Source organism: Cervus canadensis, chromosome 21, assembly GCF_019320065.1.
Source record: "Cervus canadensis isolate Bull #8, Minnesota chromosome 21, ASM1932006v1, whole genome shotgun sequence".
NCBI lineage: Eukaryota > Metazoa > Chordata > Mammalia > Artiodactyla > Cervidae > Cervus > Cervus canadensis.
Window position 1 is genome coordinate 32,916,808 of NC_057406.1, and position 20,912 is coordinate 32,937,719.

Sequence of the window (20,912 nt, forward strand, 5' to 3'; positions counted from 1 at the left end):
AGAAATAGAAAAAACAATCCTTAAATTTGTATGGAACAACAACAACAAAAATAGCCAAAGCCATCTTGAGATAGAAGAATAAAGCTGGAAGTATCACGCTTCCTGATTTCAAACTAGTACAGGCGAGTTCTGACAAAATGTGGTCCACTGGAGAAGGGAACGGCAAACCACTTCTGTATTCTTGCCTTGAGAACCCCATGAACAGCATGTAAAGGCAAAAAAGAAATGACGCTGAAAGATGAACTCCCCAGGTCAGTAGGTGCCCAATATGCTATAGAATATCAGTGGAGAAGTAACTCCAGAAAGAATAAAGTGTTGGAGCCAAAGCAAAAACACCCAGCTGTGGATGTGACTGGTGATAGAAGCAAGGTCCAATGCTATAAAGAGCAAGATCGCGTAGGAGCCTGGCATGTTAGGTTCATGCTGCTGCTGCTAAGTTGCTTCAGTCGTGTCCGACTCTGTGAGACCCCATAGACGGCAGCCTACCAGGCTCCTCCATCCCTAGGATTCTCCAGGCAAGAACACTGTAGTGGGCTGCCATTTCCTTCTCCAATGCATGAAAGTGAAAAGTGAAAGTGAAGTCGCTCAGTCATGTCCGGCTCTTTGTGACCCCATGGACTATAGCCTACCAGGCTCCTCCGTCCATGGCATTTTCCAGGCAAGAGTACTGGAGTGGGTTGCCATTGCCTTCTCCATTAGGCCCATGAATCAAGTCAAATTGGAAGCGGTCAAACAGGAGATGGCAAGAGTAAACGTTGACATTTTAGGAATCAGCGAACTAAAATGGACTAGAACAGGTGAATTTAACTCAGATGACCATTATATCTACTACTGTGGGCAAGAATCCCTTAGAATAAGTAGAGTAGCCATCATAGTCAACAAAAGAGTCTGAAATGCAGTAATTGGTTGCAATCTCAAAAATAACAGAATGATCTCTGTTCATTTCCAAGGCAAACCATTCAATACCACAGTAATCCAAGTCTACACCTTGACCAGTAATGCTGAAAAATTGAAGATGAATGGTTCTATGAAGACCTGCAAGACCTTCTAGAACTAGCACCCAAAAAAGATGTCCTTTTCATTATAGGAGACTGGAATGCAAAAGTAGGAAGTCAAGAGATACATGGGGTAACAGGGAAATTTGGCCTCGGACTACAAAACGAAGCAGGTCAAAGGTAACAGAGTTTTGCCAAGAGAATGCATTGGTCATAGCAAACATCCTATTCCAACAACACAAGAGACTATTTTACACATGGACATTACCACATGGTAAATACTGAAATCAGATTGATTACATTCTTTGCAGCCAAAGATGGAGAAGCTCTATACAGCCAGCAAAAACAAGACCAGGAGCTGACTGTGCCTCAGATCATGAACTCCTTATTGCCAAATTCAGACTTATATTGAAGACAGTAGAGAAACCATTAGACCATTCAAGTATGACCTAAACCAAATCCCTTATGATTATATAGTGGAAATGATAAATAAATTCAAGGTATTAGATCTAATAGACAGAGTGCCTGAAGAACTATGGACAGAGGCTTGTGACACTGTAAAGGAGGCAGTGTTAAAGACCATCCCCAAGAAAAAGAAATACAAAAAGGCAAAATGGTTGTCTGAGGAGGCCTTACAAATAGCAGAGAAAAGAAAAGAAGCAAAAGGAAAAGGAGAAAAAAAGAGATATACCTATTTAAATGCAGAGTTCCAAAGAATAGCAAGGAGAGATAAAAAAGCCTTCCTCAGTGATCAATGCAAAGAAATAGAGGAAAACAACAGAATGGGAAAGACTAGAGATCTCTTCAAGAAAATTAGATATACCAAGTGAACATTTCAACATTTCATGCAAAGATGGGCACAATAAAGGACAGAAATGGTATGAACCTAACAGAAACAGAGATATTAAGAAGAGGTGGCAAGAATACACAGAAGAACTGTACAAAAAAGATCTTCATGACCTAGATAATCACGATGGTGTGATAACTCACCTAGAGCCAGACATCCTGGAATGTGAAGTCAAGTGGGCCTTAGGAAGCATCACTAAGAACAAAGCTCGTGGAGGTGATGGAATTTCAGTTGAGCTATTTCAAATTCTAAAAGATGATGCTGTGAAGTGCTACACTCAATATGCCAGCAAATTTTGAAAACTCCACAGTGGCCACAGGACTGAAAAAGGTCAATTTTCATTCCAATCTCAAACAAAAGCAATGTCAAAGAATGTTCAAACTACCACACAATTGCACTCATCTCTCATGCTAGTAAAGTAATGCTCAAAATTCTCCAAGCCAGGCTTCAACAGTACATGAACTGTGAACTTCCAGATGTTCAAGCTGGATTTAGAAAAGGCAGAGGAACCAGAGATCAAATTGCCAACATCCATCAGATCATTGAAAAACATCTATTTCTGCTTCATTGACTATGCCAAAGCCTTTAAGTGTATGGATCACAACAAACTTGGAAAATTCTTAAGAGATGGGAATAACAGACCACCTGACCTGCCTCTTGAGAAATCTGTATGCAAGTCAAGAAGCAACAGTTAGAACTGGACATGGAACAACAAACTGGTTCCAAATTGTGAAAGGAGTACATCAAGGCTGTATATTATCACCCTACTTATTTAACTTATATGCAGAGTACATAATGCGAAATGCCAGGCTGGATGAAGCTCAGATGCAATCAAGTTTGCTGGGAGAAATATCAATAACCTCAGATATGCAGATGACACCACTCTTCTGGCAGAAAGCAAAGAAGAACTAAAGAGCCTCTTGATAAAAGTGAAAGAGGAGATATTGTCTGCTGAAGCTGCCGCTGAAGCTGCCGCCGCTGCCGCCACCAAGTAGAAGCGAGCGGAGCCGCGATGGAGACCATGGCGAGCCCAGGGAAAGACAATTATCGAATGAAGAGTTACAAGAACAATGCCCTAAACCCTGAGGAAATGAGGCGAAGAAGAGAGGAAGAGGGCATTCAGCTCCGAAAGCAGAAACGGGAGCAACAACTTTTTAAACGGAGAAATGTGGAGCTGATCAATGAAGAAGCTGCCATGTTTGATAGTCTTCTCATGGACTCCTATGTGAGCTCTACCACTGGGGAGAGTGTGATCACAAGAGAGATGGTGGAGATGCTCTTTTCTGATGATCCTGACCTGCAGTTAGCAACCACACAGAAATTCCGGAAACTGCTCTCCAAAGAGCCCAGTCCTCCAATAGACGAAGTTATCAACACTCCAGGAGTGGTGGATCGGTTTGTGGAGTTTCTGAAGAGAAATGAGAATTGTACATTACAGTTTGAAGCTGCCTGGGCTCTAACAAACATTGCCTCTGGAACCTCTCAGCAGACCAAAATTGTCATTGAAGCAGGGGCCGTCCCCATTTTTATAGAGCTGCTTAACTCGGACTTTGAGGATGTACAGGAACAGGCAGTCTGGGCACTGGGAAACATAGCTGGAGACAGCTCCGTTTGCCGAGATTACGTCTTGAACTGTTCCATCCTCAATCCTTTGTTAACACTCCTTACCAAGTCCACACGACTGACAATGACCCGGAACGCGGTCTGGGCCCTGTCAAACCTCTGCCGAGGGAAGAACCCACCCCCAGAGTTTGCAAAGGTCTCCCCGTGTTTGCCCGTGCTGTCTCGCCTACTCTTCAGCAGCGACTCAGACTTGCTGGCAGATGCTTGCTGGGCTCTCTCTTATCTATCTGATGGCCCCAATGAGAAGATCCAGGCAGTCATAGACTCTGGAGTCTGCCGGAGATTGGTCGAGCTCCTCATGCACAACGATAACAAAGTGGCTTCTCCTGCTCTGAGAGCTGTGGGTAACATCGTCACCGGGGATGACATCCAGACCCAGGTCATTCTTAACTGTTCAGCCCTCCCTTGCCTCCTCCACCTCCTGAGCAGCTCCAAGGAGTCAATCCGAAAGGAAGCTTGTTGGACCATTTCAAACATCACTGCTGGCAACAGGGCTCAGATACAGGCTGTCATAGATGCAAACATCTTCCCTGTATTGATCGAAATCCTTCAGAAAGCAGAGTTCCGTACAAGGAAAGAGGCAGCCTGGGCCATCACCAATGCCACATCAGGAGGAACCCCTGAACAAATCAGGTACCTGGTCTCCCTGGGCTGCATCAAACCCCTGTGCGACTTGCTGACTGTGATGGATTCAAAGATCGTGCAAGTGGCCCTCAATGGACTGGAGAATATCCTTCGGCTTGGAGAGCAAGAGGGCAAGCGCAGTGGCTCAGGGGTCAATCCCTACTGTGGCCTCATCGAGGAAGCCTATGGCTTGGATAAAATTGAGTTCCTCCAGAGCCATGAGAACCAGGAGATCTACCAGAAGGCCTTCGACCTCATCGAGCACTACTTTGGCGTAGAAGATGATGATAGCAGCCTGGCTCCCCAAGTGGATGAGACGCAACAGCAGTTCATCTTCCAGCAGCCTGAGGCCCCCATGGAGGGCTTCCAGCTATAATGTCTGCCTCCAGGGAGGGGAGGGGATGGGAAGCACCACCAACCAGCGGAAAAGCAGCCCTCTGGTGGGCGGGAAACCAGCCCCCCCACCGTCAGCCACCACACACCTCTGCTGCCCTGGAAACTGTGCTCTTGACCTGCTCCGACCCCTTCCCTGGAGGGAGCACCCTCTGGACAGAACCATCTGAGGCTCACGTTTGGGTTTTGTGACAAGAAGGGGACGTGTTGGGTTTTTCTTCCTTACACTATATTTTGGCTGCACATATGTCTTTAACCCAGGAGCCCAGGGGTAGACAAAGGAGGACTGAGGTAACCAATTTTGCACCTTTTTATTTTTATTTTTTTCTTCTTTAGTGGTGACTTCCTTCCCTATTATCTTCCTTCATCCTTCCCAGTCCTCTGCCCTGATCTGTGTAACTCTTATCTTGGGTACTTGAGCAGATGGAATATTCCAGAGGTGGGGGGGTGGGAAGGGAGGGGAGAAATCCAAAACAAAGTGTTCTTGCTCTGACAGAATATTAATCTTGTATGCTTGGAAAAAAAAAAAAAAAAAAAGTGAAAGAGGAGAGTGAAGAAGTTGGCTTAAAACTCAACATTCAGAAAACTAAGATCATGGCCTCCAGTCCCATCACTTCATGGTAAATAGATGGGGAAACAGTAGAAACAGTGACTGACTTTATTTTGGGGGCTCCAAAATCACTGCAGATGGTGACTGCAGCCATGAAATTAAAAGACGCTTGCTCCTTGGAAGAAAAGTTATGACCAATCTAGACAGCATGTTAAAAAGCAAAGGGATTACTTTGCCAACAAAGATCTATCTAGTTAAAGCTTTGGTTTTTTCCAGTAGTCATGTATGGATGTGAGAGTTGGACGATAAAGAAAGCTGAGTGCTGAAGAATTGATGCTTTTGAACTGTGGTGTTGGAGAAGACTCTTGAGAGTCCCTTGGACTGCAAGGAGATCCAACATGTCCATCCTAAAGGAAAGTGAAGTCACTGAATCGTGTCCGACTCTTTGCAACCCCGTGGACTGTAGCCCACCAGGTTCCTCCATCCATGGGATTCTCCAGGCAAGAGGACTGGAGTGGCTTTCCATTTCCTTCTCCAGGGGATCTTCCCAACCCAGGGATTGAACCCAGGTCTCCCGCATTGCAGGCAGACGCTTTACCCTCCGAGCCACCAGGGAAGTCAAGTTTTCCTAAAGGAAATCAGTCCTGAATATTTGTTGGAAAGATTGATGTTAAAGCTGAACCTCCAACACTTTGTCCACCTGATGGGAAGAGCTGACTCATTTGAAAAGACCCTGATGCTGGGAAAGATTGAAGGCAGGAGGAGAAGGGGATGACAGAGGATGAAATGGTTGAATGCCATCACCAATTCGATGGACATGAGTTTGAGTAAGTTCCAGGTGTTGGTGATGGATAGGGAAGCCTGGTGTGCTGCAGTCCATGGGGTCTCAAAGAGTTGGACATGACTGCGTGACTGAACTGAACTGAACTGATAGTTCTACAAAGCTATAGAAATCAAAACAGGTACTGACATCAAATAGACACACAGCCCAATGGAACAGAAATGAGGGCCCCAAAATGGGGAAACAATAGACTCTTAAAAAATGATATTGGGAAAGCTGGACAACTATTTATAGGAATATGAAATTGGACCCCTATCTTATATCACTCACAAAAATTAACTTGAAATGGATAATAGATTTGAAAATAAGATCCCAAACCATTAAACTAGAAGAAAACATAGTGGGGGCTGGGGACGCTGCTTGATTGCTACACTTACATTTATAGTTTAAAAAATATGTATTTCTTCTTAAAATAAAAGTGTATTTTTATTGAAGAAAGGTGGCTAATACATAGAATTACAAAGGTAAAATTTTTTAAAAATTAGATTACAGATAATTGTGTAATCTAGCCATTGAGTATTTTATTTATTTTAGCATATATTCTGTCAGTATTTTGTGTATGCATGATACAAACCCTTTGTGTGTATGTGTGCATACACATCCATGTATCCATTCAACAAATATGTCTTGAATATTTATGATGGTTCTTGTTTCTCATGTCTGTATACCATTTTTACGTGAAATTAATATTCCATGATACAAAAATACTACAATATTTTTAATGTAAAACCCATACTTTTTACAAATTGCTGTTCTAAATTTTGTGTTACTACACACATTATATATATATATAGACACACACACACACACACATGCACACACACACACACACGTGTGTGTGTGTGCATGTGTGTGTGTAATATAAGGTAACTCCCTAGAGCACAAGCATCAACATTAATAAATTTTAACATGTACTGTGTGAACTAAATCTTTGGTGCAGCAGTAGAATGGACACTACTATCATCAGTAAATGAGAGGCTTCATGTCACTGAAATTTCTTCAGCATTCAGTTATGGTGGTATTTTTAATCTTTGCCAATTTGCTAAATGAACAGGCTCTCACAATTAATTTGCATGCCTCGAATTTTAGAGAAAAATTTTATATATCTAGCTCCCATCTGATTTCCTCCTTCTAATTCAATATTCAAATTATAACTCTATTTGCCCCTTATTTTGTAAGTAGTTTAAATTATATTTTAATTTCATAATTAACATATTAAATTGCCAACAGTATTTTTAAAAATAGCAATTTATACCATTAAACCCAGTATATTGTAAATATATATATAAATATATATATATATGTATTGTAAATACATTTCTCAGATTCTCATTTGTTTGTCTGTTCTATCATTTAAGATGCAAAGAAGGTTTTACAATTTTGTGATCAAACCTAGAAAAAGTTTTCCTTCGTGATTTCTGCCTTTGGTACAATGCTTAATAACTTCCAACTCTCCCTCCACTTATATAAATACCAACACTCTCTTAATACTATTATAGTTTCTTTTATTAAGAATTTAAAACTTCAATCCTCCTGGAATTTATTTTGACAATGGTATAGAAATTTAACTTTTCTTCTAAATACTTAGAAGAAAATTGTTCATTCCTTTCACAGATTTGTAATGCCTAAAACAACACTGCGTAAAAAAGCTTTACCATGTTAAGAGGAAATAAAATTTCCTAATTACAGGTCAAACATCATGTTTACATTAAGTTATGTCATTTCATATCATATTATGTTATAAAACACCAACTATTCACTATAAAGTATGTATTGTTTTTTAAAATTCTCTAAAAGATACATAGATACATGCATCACCTAAGAAAATTAAAATTATGGTTCCTAATGACTTTAAAAATTAGAACATATTTGTTACATTTTATAGAGTCTCAGCAATTCAACTTCACTAATTTATGCAAAATGTATTTTCATTTACAGAATGTGACTGTGGGCAAGACTTCTTCCATTGAGAAGAGATATAACCTAATTATGCAAAAAGTTTTATGGAGATGGTTTGGGTTCAAGGTTTTTTTCTAAAATTAAATTATTGTTGTTAGAACTGCTTCCTTGTTGCTTAGTATTCTAAAGAAAGATACAAAACTACTAAGGAATTGCTTGCTCATATACATTATTTTAAAGCCTTTTGGTCAACAATTCATGCATTATTTTATTTAGAAGAAAAACCCTCTTAATTACAAACAATTACTGAATAACGGAATACTGTTCAAGCAATTATTATTAAAGGATTTAGATATATTATCATCTGACTTTTAAATACAAGTAATAAAATTATAGTTTATCTGTGATTTTTCCAAGAATCTCTCTCATTTTTTATCAATCAAGAAGCTAAAAGCCAGCCAAAGGAATTCTACATAGACTATTATTTTCTGCCAGGCTAGTATTTTAGGTCTGCTTCAAGAGGATCAGCATCGGCTACTCAAGTAGTAATATCTCGTTCCAAGACCAGTACAATATCTCAACAGTGACTGCATTATGTTACTTAGGCTGATGTACATTTTGAAATGAACTCTGCAATTCAAATTGTGCTAATAAAATTCTCCCAGTGCATTATATGTACATACACTTGAAACACCCATAAGATAAGCTTAATAACTTTATGCTAAACTATGCAGATGGAGCTTAGATATTTGTAGGTAGAGCATAAAGACAATCAAGCATAATCAGGCATTTAAACAAATAACTTTGAGTTGAGAAGAAATTATGAGTCCAGGGCTATTAGATTTAAATATGCATGGTGTTCCTTATAAGGTTAACTTGAGAAAACTAGGCTGAAAGTATATTAAAAAAGGAATTGTACTCAAGAGATCGAGGTGCAACAATAAAAGATGACCCACAGTGAGTTATAAATGGTTATGAAAAATGAGATATAGAAATTTTATACAATTCAGGAAATATAAGACCACATAATGAGTTATTAATTAAGAAATGAGGTTTTCATATCAAAGACCATAGTTTCAGGAATGGATTCTACCATATGTCAGTAAAGAACTGCAGATTAAATTACAGAGCAAGGACCATTAGTTGCACAGGTAAGTGACATCACAAGCCTGTTATTCATATTTACTATGAAAATTGGTGTCTTCTTTTTGTCTTTTTTTTTTTTTAAATAATAACCAGGGTTTTGATTTCAGAGAATCATTGGATTTTGCCATGGCCTTTCAGTCTTGTTAATTATTATGTGTTCAGAGTAATGCACATTTTTATCCACAGGTGGCAGACCTTTTTTAAATCAACTTCAATCATATTCAGCATTTTGTTTTGGTGGTTTTTTTCCCTTCTTAAACTGCCACCCACATTAAAATGTAAGCGTGTGCTGCTCTGAGTTCTCATTAATGTTGCACAATTTAGATGATAGATTTGTCAACAAAGTGGCTCATTCTCAAAGGCCACTGAACCCTGTCGGGATAAATGCCTTAAAAATTGTATATTGCAGAGTAATCTTTAATTATAAAGAACTCACTTGACAATTTACAATATATTGGGATTATTCTCTTTTTTTTCAGGCAGCAAAGAGTTTTACCTTCCAGATAAGGTTGACTGGGGGGAAAAAAAAGTGAACTTGATAAACAGCTAAAGCAAAGAGCTTGCTTATTTGCAAGTAAAAGAGAGAGGTGACCAAAGGCGTACACAAATAACAATCACTTAGGTTCACAAATTATTAACTGGCTAAGTGGTTAAAGCAAACAACTATAAATGCAGTGACATTTCAAAAGAATGTTAATGCAGAAGGAAATAAGTAAAACAAAAATAACTTGCTACCAATGGTATAACTAACCACTATCCTCAACTTACCCCTATAAAATCTTAGCTTTACGAGCCTCTGTGTAGAACTTATTTTTGGTCAATGCAGTATAAAATCAGATATCCAACAAAGCCTTTTTGTGGGTATTGTTGATGGGTGCAAAGGTTTAACCTGCCAATGCATTCAATTCATATATAAATAAAATATTTATAATGTTATAGTTCTTGAAACATTCTAGTCAATCTAATGGCAATGCCTGCTATCCTTTATTACATGTCTTAGAAAAAGAACACTGAAAAGAATACATGCCTATTTTACTAGTCTATTATTCTTCATTTCCAATGTGGGAGATTCTTTACAAACACCTTCAATTATTTTACCTAATTTTGAAAGATGAATCAGTTTATGCTATTTGCAAAAATAGCAAAAAAAAAAAAAAATAGCATGAGTTCTCCGTCATGAAAAAATATACCACTAAAGAAATAAAAAAAAACTTACTATAACTATTTGCTGTACTACTTTTAACACTTATATTGAATATGTGTATACTCTATGTACAGTTGGGATTCCCTGGTGGCTCAGATGGTAAAGAGTCTGCCCGCAATGCGGGAGACCCGGGTTCAATCCCTGGGTCGGGAAGATCCTCTGTAGAAGGAAATGGCAACCCACTCCAGTACTCTTGCCTAGAAAATTTCATGGAGGAGCCTGGTGGGCTACAGTCCATGGGGTCGCAAAGAGTTGGATGTGACTGAGTGACCTCACTTCATATGCACAGTTAGGCAAATAGTTAGAAAGTGCACACCCACATAATCACCAGAAGGGCATCCGTGGCACTCTCCCTTGGACCGGAAATGCTCCCTCACCCCAATTCTCCCTCCATGAGCTCAGTCTCTTTTCTCCTTCCTAGAGATCAGCACTCTCTGACTCATATACTAATGCTTCCCTGATTTCCTATATAGCTTCACCATCCATAATGCATCTCTGAAAAACACAATTGTTTGCCTAGAATCAACCATACATTAACCATACATCATCCTGTTTGTATTATGTCTTTGCTTTTTCTCTGCTTATTCATTAAGTAGATCACTAAAAGCCTTCCATTTTCATTGCTTCACATCATGACAATTCTACAATTATCCATACTGTTCATGATAAGTGAATTATTTCTAATTTTTGGCAAATACTATTTCTACTGTGAACATTTTTGTAAGTATTTCCTGATACATGTATGCACATACTTAGTTCTGGTTCAGTCGCTAAATCGTGTTCATTTCCTTGAGACCCAATGGACTGTAGCACACCAGGCTCCTTTGTCCTCCAGTAACTCCCAGCATTTGCTCAAATTCATGTCCATTGAGTCAGTGATGCCATCCAACCCTCTCATCCTCTGTCACCCCCTTCACCTCCTGCCTTCAATCTTTTCCATCATCAGGGTCTTTTCCAATGAGTTGGCTCTTCGTATCAGGTGGCCAAAGTATTGGAGCTTCAGCTTCAGCATCAGGCCTTCCAAGGAATATTCAGCTTCAGCATCAGGTCTTTCAATGAATATTCAGGGTTGATTTCCTTTAGGATTGATTGGTTTAATCTCCTTGCAGTACAAGGGACTCTCAAGAGTCTCATCCAGCACCACAATTTGAAAGCATCAATTCTTCGGTGCCCATATGCACATATTTTGCTGAGATACACATACCTAGGACTGCTATGCTTAAGTAGGAACTGTCTATCCAAAAGCAGCTGTTCCAGTTTCTGTTCTGATCAGCCCTGTATGAACATTGCTATTGTTCTGCAATCTTGTCATTGCTTTGACCTGCTAGCCGTTTTAGTTTTCCCCATTCTGAGGCATGTGTAGCGGTATCTCACTGTGAATTCACTTTGTATTTCCTTGACTATTACTGATATTAAGCATTTTTCATATGTTTTGACATTTGGATGTATTGTTGGCCATTTGGATTTCTTTCTTTGCCATTTTTCTATTGGATTATGTGAATTTTCACATTGATTTGTAGTTTTAAAATATCTATTCTGGATATCAGGGTGTCAATGACACTTTGCAAATTTATTCTGCCACTCCATGTCCTCTCTTTTCACTAATTTTTATGTCTTATTTTCTTGATAAACAATAAAATAAAGTACAACCTATGTAAATGATGAACTGTGGGTGACACTGATGTGTCAGTTAGAAGTTGTAAAAAATGTACCACTCTGGTGGGGGATGTTGACATTGGTGGGGGATGTTGACGTTTTGGGAGGCTAGGCATATGTGTGTGTGTAGGGGGATTGCGGGGAGTGGTATATGAGAAATCTCTATGCCTTCTGCTCATATTGCTGTGAACCTAAAACTGCTCTTAAAGATTAAGTGTATTTTTTAAAATAATGTAGAATGTGTGCATTTTAATCTAAGGAATATGTCTCTACACTCAGGTCATAAAGTTATTTTTCCTAGATTTTCTTATAGGAAAGTATCTTAAGAGATTCTCTTTTTTCTACGTCTTACACTAACTGAAATTGATATCTGTGTGTGTGTGAGGTAGGGATTTCATTTCCTTTTTTCCAATAAAGAATCAATTTTCCCAATACCATGTATTTTTAAAAGTCTGCTATTTCTCTACTGCTTTGAAGTGCCACCTCTATTATAAATAAAATGTCCATATATGCAAGAGTTGTTTCTGAGCTCTCTGTTATTCAGTCACTCAGTCATGCCTGACTCCTTGTAACCCCATGGACTGCAGCACACCAGGCCTCTCTATCCCTCACCACCTCCCCAAGTCTGCCCAAGTTCCTGTCCATTGCATCGGTGATGCCATCCAGCCATCTCATCCTTTGACATCCTCTTTTCCCTCTGCCCTAAATCTTTCCCAGCATCAGGGACTTTTCCAATGAGTCAGACATTAGCATCAGATGACCAAAATACTGGAGTTTCAGCTTCAGCATCAGCCATTACAACAAGTATTCAGGGTTGATTTCCCTTAAGATTGACTGGTTTGATCTCCCTGCTGTCCAAAGGACTCTCAGGAGTTTTCTCCAGAGCCATGGTTCAAAGGCATCAGTTCTTCAGAGCTCTGCCTTCTTTATGGTCCAGCTCTCACAACCATACATGACCACTGGGAAGACCATAGCCTTGACTATACAGATCTTTGTTGGTAGAGTAATGTCTCTGCTTTTCAACACACTAAGTTTATCATAGCTTTCCTGCCAAGAAGCAAATGTCTTCTGATTTCATGGCAGCAGTCACCATCCGCAGTGATTTTAGAGCTGAAGAAGAGGAAATCTGTCACCACTTCCAACTTTTCCCCTTCTATTTGCCATAAAGTAACTGGCCAGATGCCATGATCTTAGTTTTTTTAATACTGAGTTTTAAGCCGGCTCTTTCACTCTCCTCTTTCACCCTCATCAAGAGGCTCTTTAGCTCCTCTTTGCTTTCTGCCATTAGAGTGGAATCATCTGCATATCTGAGATTGTTGATGTTTCTCCCTCCTATCTTGATTCCAGCTTGTAGCTCATCCAGCCCAGCATTCCTCATGATGTGCTCAGCATACAGATTAAACAAACAGGGTGACAGCAGACAGCCCTGTCATACTGCTTTCTCAATCTTGAACAAATCAGTTGTTAAATACAGAGTTCTAACTATTGCTTCTTAGCTGAGCTCTCTAGTGTCTCTCATTTGTCTACTTGCCTACCCCAGCAGCGATGCCACACTTTCAGAATTTATAATACTTTATAAATTAATAGGACAAGTAATCCTACCCATACACCCCCTCTTCAAGAGTGTCTTGACTCTTCTTATCTTTTCATGTTCAAATCAACTTGTCACATTACACACCCACTCACACGCACACACATATGCATACACATGGGTGAATACACACAAAAGCGTGCAACCTTACACACACACCCACACACACATACACACAATCCAAACAAATAACAAAGAAAGACAAAGCCAACAAAGACAAAACAATCAACTGGCATTTTGACTGCAAATCCACTTGGAACTAGTGGACATTGCTACAATATTGGATCTTTCTATACATGAATATGGTATATCTCACCATTTATTTCCTTTAATAAATATTAAAATCTTTCTCAAACTTTCAAAATTTTCCTTATAGAGGTACTACTCATTTCTTGTTACTAAATACTAGGTAAAAATTGATGCTGATACATAGAAATATAGTTGATTTGTACATATTGTGTGCACCAAATTTAAATGCTCATATTAATTCATACCATCTGCCAATAATGATGGTTGTTTCTTTTCCAATCCCAATAGTTGCATTTTTCTTGCTTTATTGTATTGTCTAGGATCTATAGGTAAAATGCTCAATGACAAATATCCTGATGTTGCTCTTGATCTCATCAGGAAAGATTCAACATTTTGCTATTTTAATTTATGATTGCTATAGGTATTTCTTATCACACTAAAATAGTTCCTCCCTGTTTTTAGTTTTTAGGAACTTCAAAAATAAGGAGTAAATGATACATTTTATTAAATCCTTTTCTTGCATTAACTGAAAAAACCATGTGATACCATCATCTTTTAATCTGTATTACACTGATTTCTTTACATGCTAACAAATGCTGATTTTCTGAAGTAAACTTGCTCACGATTAATGATCTTTTTTATATATTGCTGAAATTGGTTTGCTAATATTTGATTGATAGTTTTTCCATTTTATTCATGAGAGGGATTTGCCTGAATATCCTTTTTTATACTATTTTTGCCAGGTTTTGTATCAAGATTATATGATCCTTATAAAATAAATTGGGGATTATTACCTCTTCTTCTATTTTTTGAAAACAAAACAGAACAAAACAAAACAACAATTTACATAGGATTAGACTTATTTCTTCCTTAAACTTGCCTGTGAAGCTTTCTGGGTTTGGAATTCTTTTGCAGGAAAATTTTTGATTACTAAATAAGATTTCCTTAATGTTTACAAAATTATTCAGGTTATCTCTTTTTCAGTAAATATTGCTAAGTTAGGAATATTTTGATCAGTGACATATTTTTCTAGGAATTTGACCACTCATCTATCTAACTTTTCATATTTCTCAATATTAACCTGGTAATGTGAAGTTTAGCTGCTTAATATCTGCACATCTGTTGTGATGGTACTTTGTCATTTCTGCTACTGGATATTCATCTCCTCACTTGTTCTCTTGTTCAGTCTCATCAGAATGATGAAACATTTACTCAGCGTTTGTAACAATTATTGGCTGTCTTGCTTCTCATCTTCATATGTTTGCTTCTGACCTCATTAATTTTGTACTTTCTTTTTTTTTTTTTCAGATAAAGTCTTGACTTATTAATGTTCAATTTCTTTTCTCTAGTACATTTAAGGTATAAATGTCCCAGTAAATGCTTCTTATAGGTGTTCTACAATTGTTATATGTAAGATGTACATTTTCAGTTAGTCTAAAATATTTATAATTATTATTCTGATTTCTTTTTAATTTTTAAACTTTTTTCTAGCTATATTTTTGTTATCACCTGCAGCTTAATATCACTGGTATAATTCCAGTTCTTTGAAAACAGTTGAGACCTAATTTATGACTCAGCATATGGTCAATTTTTGTAATTATTCCATGTGTTCTTCAAAATAATGTGAATTTTGCAGTTGCATGCAAGGTTCTATATATGTCTACAATGTCAAGTTTCTTAGTCTTATATTTCAACTCTATCCCCCTCTACTGACTCTTTTCTATTTTATTCCATCAATTACTAAGTAAGTTAATATTCACTGGATTGTTTATTCCTTCCTGCTATTCTGTCAAATTTTCCTTAATCTGTCTTGAGGTTATGATCTTAGGGACACTTAGATTTAATATCATTCTATCTTCCAATCAAATTGAAACTTCAATCACTTATAGAGTAACTTTATCTCCAGTAATGGTTTGGTTTTTAAAGTTTATTTTGTATAACCAGTGTAGTTACACCAGTGTCCATGTGGTATTTGCATGAAACTATTTTCCATTATTATTTACATTTTACATGTGAGGATTGGTACTTAAGGAACATACCCAACAGTAGACAGCCCTAAACTGAACCCACACAGCATGTCTGCAAATTTGATGCATCTCAACATTATGCTTCTCTTATAAATTCCAAAGAGTTAAGTCAGCTTAGGTACAGGGGAAAAAAAAGAAAAATTCTCATTCTAATTTCTGCCATGAATTTCTCACAGATTGCTAATTGTGACTTTTCACTTACTTCCAGAAAAATTCTCACTCCTTTAATATTTTAATGCATCATAATATGGAAAAAAAATCTCCTAAAAAAGAGAATATTCTTAATCCAGAATTGCAGTACTCAAATTCTGTCACTTACACACAAGAAAGAAAGTCTTTTAAAATTCCACACTTTGTTTTTGAAATCAGAATGATTACCATCAACCTTAAGGTGCTTGTCAAATACCACAGAACAATATCTCAATCTGTCTTAATCTAAAAATATGTAGCCAGGCTGCAATACAATCAAGATTTCTGAGAAACTGTATATGGCTCTACTGAGAAGAAAAGCTTACTACAATCTGACTTCATGAAAAGCACTCCAAAAGAATGAGTGATAAGCTGTTTCATCTCTCCTTGAAAAGACAAACATAGAATATTTTAAACAGAGCCATTAAGCAACTTATGTAATCATTTGGAATTCTATACTTTTGATATTTCTCAATAATTAATACTAAATATTTAATGCTAAATCATATTTGTTAACAGAGAAGGCAATAGCAACCCACTCCAGACTTTTGCCTGGAAAATCCCAAGGATGGAGGAGCCTGGTGGGCTTCAGTCCATGGGGTCATGACGAGTCAGACACTACTGGGCAACTTCACTTTCACTTTTCACTTTCATGCACTGGAGAAGGAAATGGCAACCCATTCCAGTGTTCTTGCCTGGAGAATCCCAGGGATGGCGGAGCCTGGTGGGCGGACGTCTATGCGGTCGCACAGAGTCAGACACAACTGAAGCAACTTAGCAGCAGCAGCATCACATTTGTTAAAAATGTGCAAACTATAAAGAAAATTAAAGTTGCTAATGATTTCATGATTTCCAACAACACAAGAGAAGACTACACATGGACATCACCAGATGGTCAATACCGAAATCAGACTGATTATATTCTTTGCAGCCAAAGGTGGAGAAGCTCTATACAGTCAGCAAAAACAAGACCGGGAGCTGACTGTGGCTCAGATCATGAACTCCTTATTGCCAAATTCAGACTTATATTGAAGACAGTAGGGAAAACCACTAGACCATTCAGGTATGACCTAAATCAAATCCCTAACGGTTATACAGTGGAAGCGAGAAGTAGATTTAAGGGACTAGATCTGATAGACAGAGTGTGTGATGAACTATGGATAGAGATTCATGACATTGTGCAGGAGACAGGGAGCAAGACCATCTACAAGAAAAAGAAATGCAAAAAAGCAAACTGGCTGTCTGAGTAGGCCTTACAAATAGCTGTGAAAAGAAGAGAAGCAAAAAGCAATGGTGAAAAGGAAAGATATACTCATTTAAATGCAGAGTTTCAAAGAGAGCAAGGAGAGATAAGAAAGCCTTCCACAGTGATCAGTGCAAAGAAATAGAGGAAAACAATAGAATGGGAAAGACTAGAGATCTCTCAAGAAAATTAGAGATACCAAGGGAACATTTCATGCAAAGATGGACTCAAACAAGGACAGAAATGGTATGGACCTAACAGAAGCAGAAGATATTAAGAAGAGATGGCAAGAATACACAGAAGAACTGTACAAAAAAGATCTTCATGACCTAGATAATCACAATGGTATAATCACTCACTTAGAGCCAGGCATCCTGGAACGTGAAGTCAAGTAGGCCATAGGAAGCATCACTACGAACAAAGCAAGTGGATATGATGGAATTCCAATTGAGCTATCTCAAATCCTAAATGGTGATGCTGTGAAAGTGCTGCACTCAATACGTCAACAAATTTGGAAAACTCCACAGTGGCCACAGGACTGGAAAAGGTCAGTTTTCATTCCAATTCCTAAGAAAGGCAATGCCAAAGAATGCTCAAACTACCACACAATTGCACTCATCTCACATGCTAGTAAAGTAATGCTCAAAATTCTCCAAGCCAAGCTTCAGCAATATGTGAACCATGAACCTCCAGATGTTCAAGCTGGATTTAGAAAAGGCAGAGGAACCAGAGATCAAACTGCCAACATTCACTAGATCATCAAAAAAGCAAGAGAGTTTCAGAAAAACATCTACTTCTGCTTTATTAACTATGCCAAAGCCTTTGACTGTGTGGATCACAATAAACTGTGGAAAATTCTGAAAGAGATGGAAATACCAGACCACCTGACCTGCCTCTTGATAAACCTGTATGCAGGTCAGGAAGCAACAGTTAGAACTGGACATGGAACAACAGACTGGTTCCAAATAGGAAAAGGAGTACGTCAAGGCTGTATGCTGTCACCCTGCTTATTTAACTTATATGCAGAGTACATCATGAGAAATGCTGGGCTGGATGAAGCACAAGCTGGAGTCAACACTGCCAGGATAAATATCAATATCCTCAGATATGCAGATGACACCACACTTACGGCAGAAAGTGAAGAAGAACTAAAGAGCCTCTTGATGAAAGGGAAAGAGGAGAGTGAAGATGTTGGGTTAAAGCTCAACCTTCAGAAAACTATTATCATGGCATCTGGTCCCGTCACTTCATGGCAAATAGATGGAGAAACAGTAAAAGCAGTGGGTGACTTTATTTTCTTGGGCTCCAAAATCACTGCAGATGGTAACTGCCGCCATGAAATTAAAAGATGCTTACTTCTTGGAAGGAAAGTTATGACCAACCTAGGCAGCATATTAAAAAGCAGAGACATTACTTTGCCAACAAAGGTCCATCTAGTCAAAGTTATGGTTTTTCTAGTAGTCATGTATGGATGTGAGAGTTGGACTATAAAGAAAGCTGGGCACAGAAGAATTGATGCTTTTGAACTGTGGTATTGGAGAAGACTCTTGAGAATCCCTTGGACTGCAAGGATATCCAACCAGTCTATCCTAAAGGAAATCAGCCCTGAATATTCATTGGAAGGACTGATGCTGAAGCTGAAACTCCAATACTTTGGCCACCTGATGGGAAGAGCTGACTCATTGGAAAAGACCCTGATGCTGGGAAAGATTGAAGGTGGGAGGAGAAGGGGATGACAGAGGATGATATTGTTGGATGGCATCACTGACTCTATGGACATGAGTTTGAGTAAACTCTAGGAGTTGGTGATGGACAGGGAGGCCTGGGGTGCTGCAGTCCATGGGGTCGCAAAGAGTCGGACACAAGTGAGCGACTGAACTGAACTGAACTGACGATTTCATAATCCAGAGCTAACAATATTTAATGTTCCTACCTTCAGCTAATTTTCTATGCATTTGTAATATATATTTATACTTTAATGTATATATGTGTGTGCATATGTGTATATGTGTACATGCACACTTTTGGAGATACACTCTATATTTAATGTGGATTCTACTTGTTTCATTTAACATTACATCATGTATAATTTCATATGTATTTAAAAATTCTTTGAAAATATATTATTGACTGTATAATATGAATGTACTCAGATTTATCCAACTATTGCTCTACTGCTGAACAATTTATCCAGCCTCAAATTATTTCCATTATAAATATCTGAAATGATCATAATTACATAAAGTTTGTCACTTTTAATTATTTCATTAATTAGAAATTCATTAGAAATTCTGGAAGTGAAATTACCAAATAATGTTACTTGGGCCCTAATATCTAGTCTCTACTGTCCAGCAATAGTAATTTCCTCAGATTTATCTTCCAAAATAAAACTATATTTTCTAAACTCTTCTTAAGTGTGTCATGGTCAGGCAACTTTGTTCTAGTCAATTGAATATAAGTGGAACAGCTATGGACAGTTTTCAAAAGATATCCATATAGGGAGAGACCATAAATCTTCTAGAAATATTCCCTTCCTGCTGCTTTCAAAACTGGGAAAGGAATATGTCAAGGTGGTATATTGTCACCCTGTTTATGTAACTTATATACAGAGTACATCATGGGAAATGCCAGGCGGGATGAAATATAAGCTGGAATCAAGATTGCCAGGAGAAATATCAACAATATGCAGATGATATCACTCTGATGGCAGAAAGTGAAGAGGAACTAAAGAGCCTCTTGTTGAGGATGAAAGCGGAGGGTTTCAGCTAAGAAAAAGGTGGCATAAAACTCAACATTCAAAAAACTAAGACCATGGCATCTGGTCCCATCATTTCATGGCAAATAGATGGAGAAAAAGTGGAAACAGAGACCGAGTTTATTTTTTGGGCTCCAAAAATCACTGTGGACGGTGACTGCAGCCATGAAATTAAAAGATGTTTGCTCCTTGGATGAAAAACTATGACAAACCTAGACAGCATATTAAAAAATAGAGACATCACATTGCTGACAAAGGTTCATATAGACAAAGCTATGGTTATTCTAGCAGTCACATATGGATGTGAGAGTTGGACTATAAGGAAGGCTGAGTGCCAAAGAATTGTGGTGCTTTTGAACTATGGTGCTGGAGAAGATTCTTGAGACTCCCTTAGACAGCAAAGAGATCAAACCAGTTAATTCTAAAGGAAATCAACCCTGAATATTCATCAGAAGGCCCGATGCTGAAGCTGAAGCTCCAATATTTTGGCCACCTGATGCAAAGAGCGGACTCATTGGAAAAGATCCTGACATTGGGAAAGGTTGAGGGCAGGATGGAAGAGGGCAACACAGGATGAGATGGTGCGATGGCATCACCAATTCAGTAGACATGAGTTTGAGCAAACTGGGAGATAGTGAAGGACAGGGAAGCCTGGCATGCTGCAGTTCATGGGACTGCAAAGAGTCGGACACAACTTAGCAACTGAATAACAATAGGGAAAGAGCATAAATCTAGAAATATTCTTTTCCTGCTGCTAGAATATTGACTTTATTGCTGGAATATCAATACTGGATATCCCAAAACATGAGATAAAAGTTTCAGGGGAACAGAGCAAAAGATGAAGGATCTGGGTCCCTAATGACTATGGAACCTCCTGATCATCTCTTTACTGAGTACACAGACTTCACATAAGAAAAATTAAAGTTCTACCTTTTTAAAACAATTTGGATTACTTCCAACCAAACCTTTCCAAACTAGTAAAGTGAAAATGTTGCATAGAATGCTTTGGAAACACTTAAGGCTCTTAACAGAGATAGTTAAATCGCTTTATGAAAAGCGGAACAAATATAACCTTTTTCC

At 38.2% G+C, this 20,912-nt stretch overlaps 2 protein-coding genes across 11 annotated transcripts in view; one reads left to right on the plus strand and one right to left on the minus strand.

The window, feature by feature from the left end:
• The window catches only part of SOX5 (SRY-box transcription factor 5), a 1,099,609-nt gene that overhangs the window by 773,609 nt on the left and 305,088 nt on the right, over positions 1-20,912 (minus strand). The window lies entirely within an intron of this gene.
• LOC122423784 (importin subunit alpha-7) lies at positions 2,790-4,995 on the plus strand. Its single transcript, XM_043441168.1, has one exon. It carries the CDS (start codon positions 2,855-2,857, stop codon positions 4,463-4,465), a length of 1,611 nt encoding a protein of 536 aa, XP_043297103.1. The 5' UTR covers positions 2,790-2,854; the 3' UTR covers positions 4,466-4,995.

Coding starts and splice junctions, on each gene's coding strand:
- LOC122423784 (XM_043441168.1), top strand. CDS start 2,855: ATGGAGACCATGGCGAGCCCAGGGAAAGACAATTATCGAATGAAGAGT.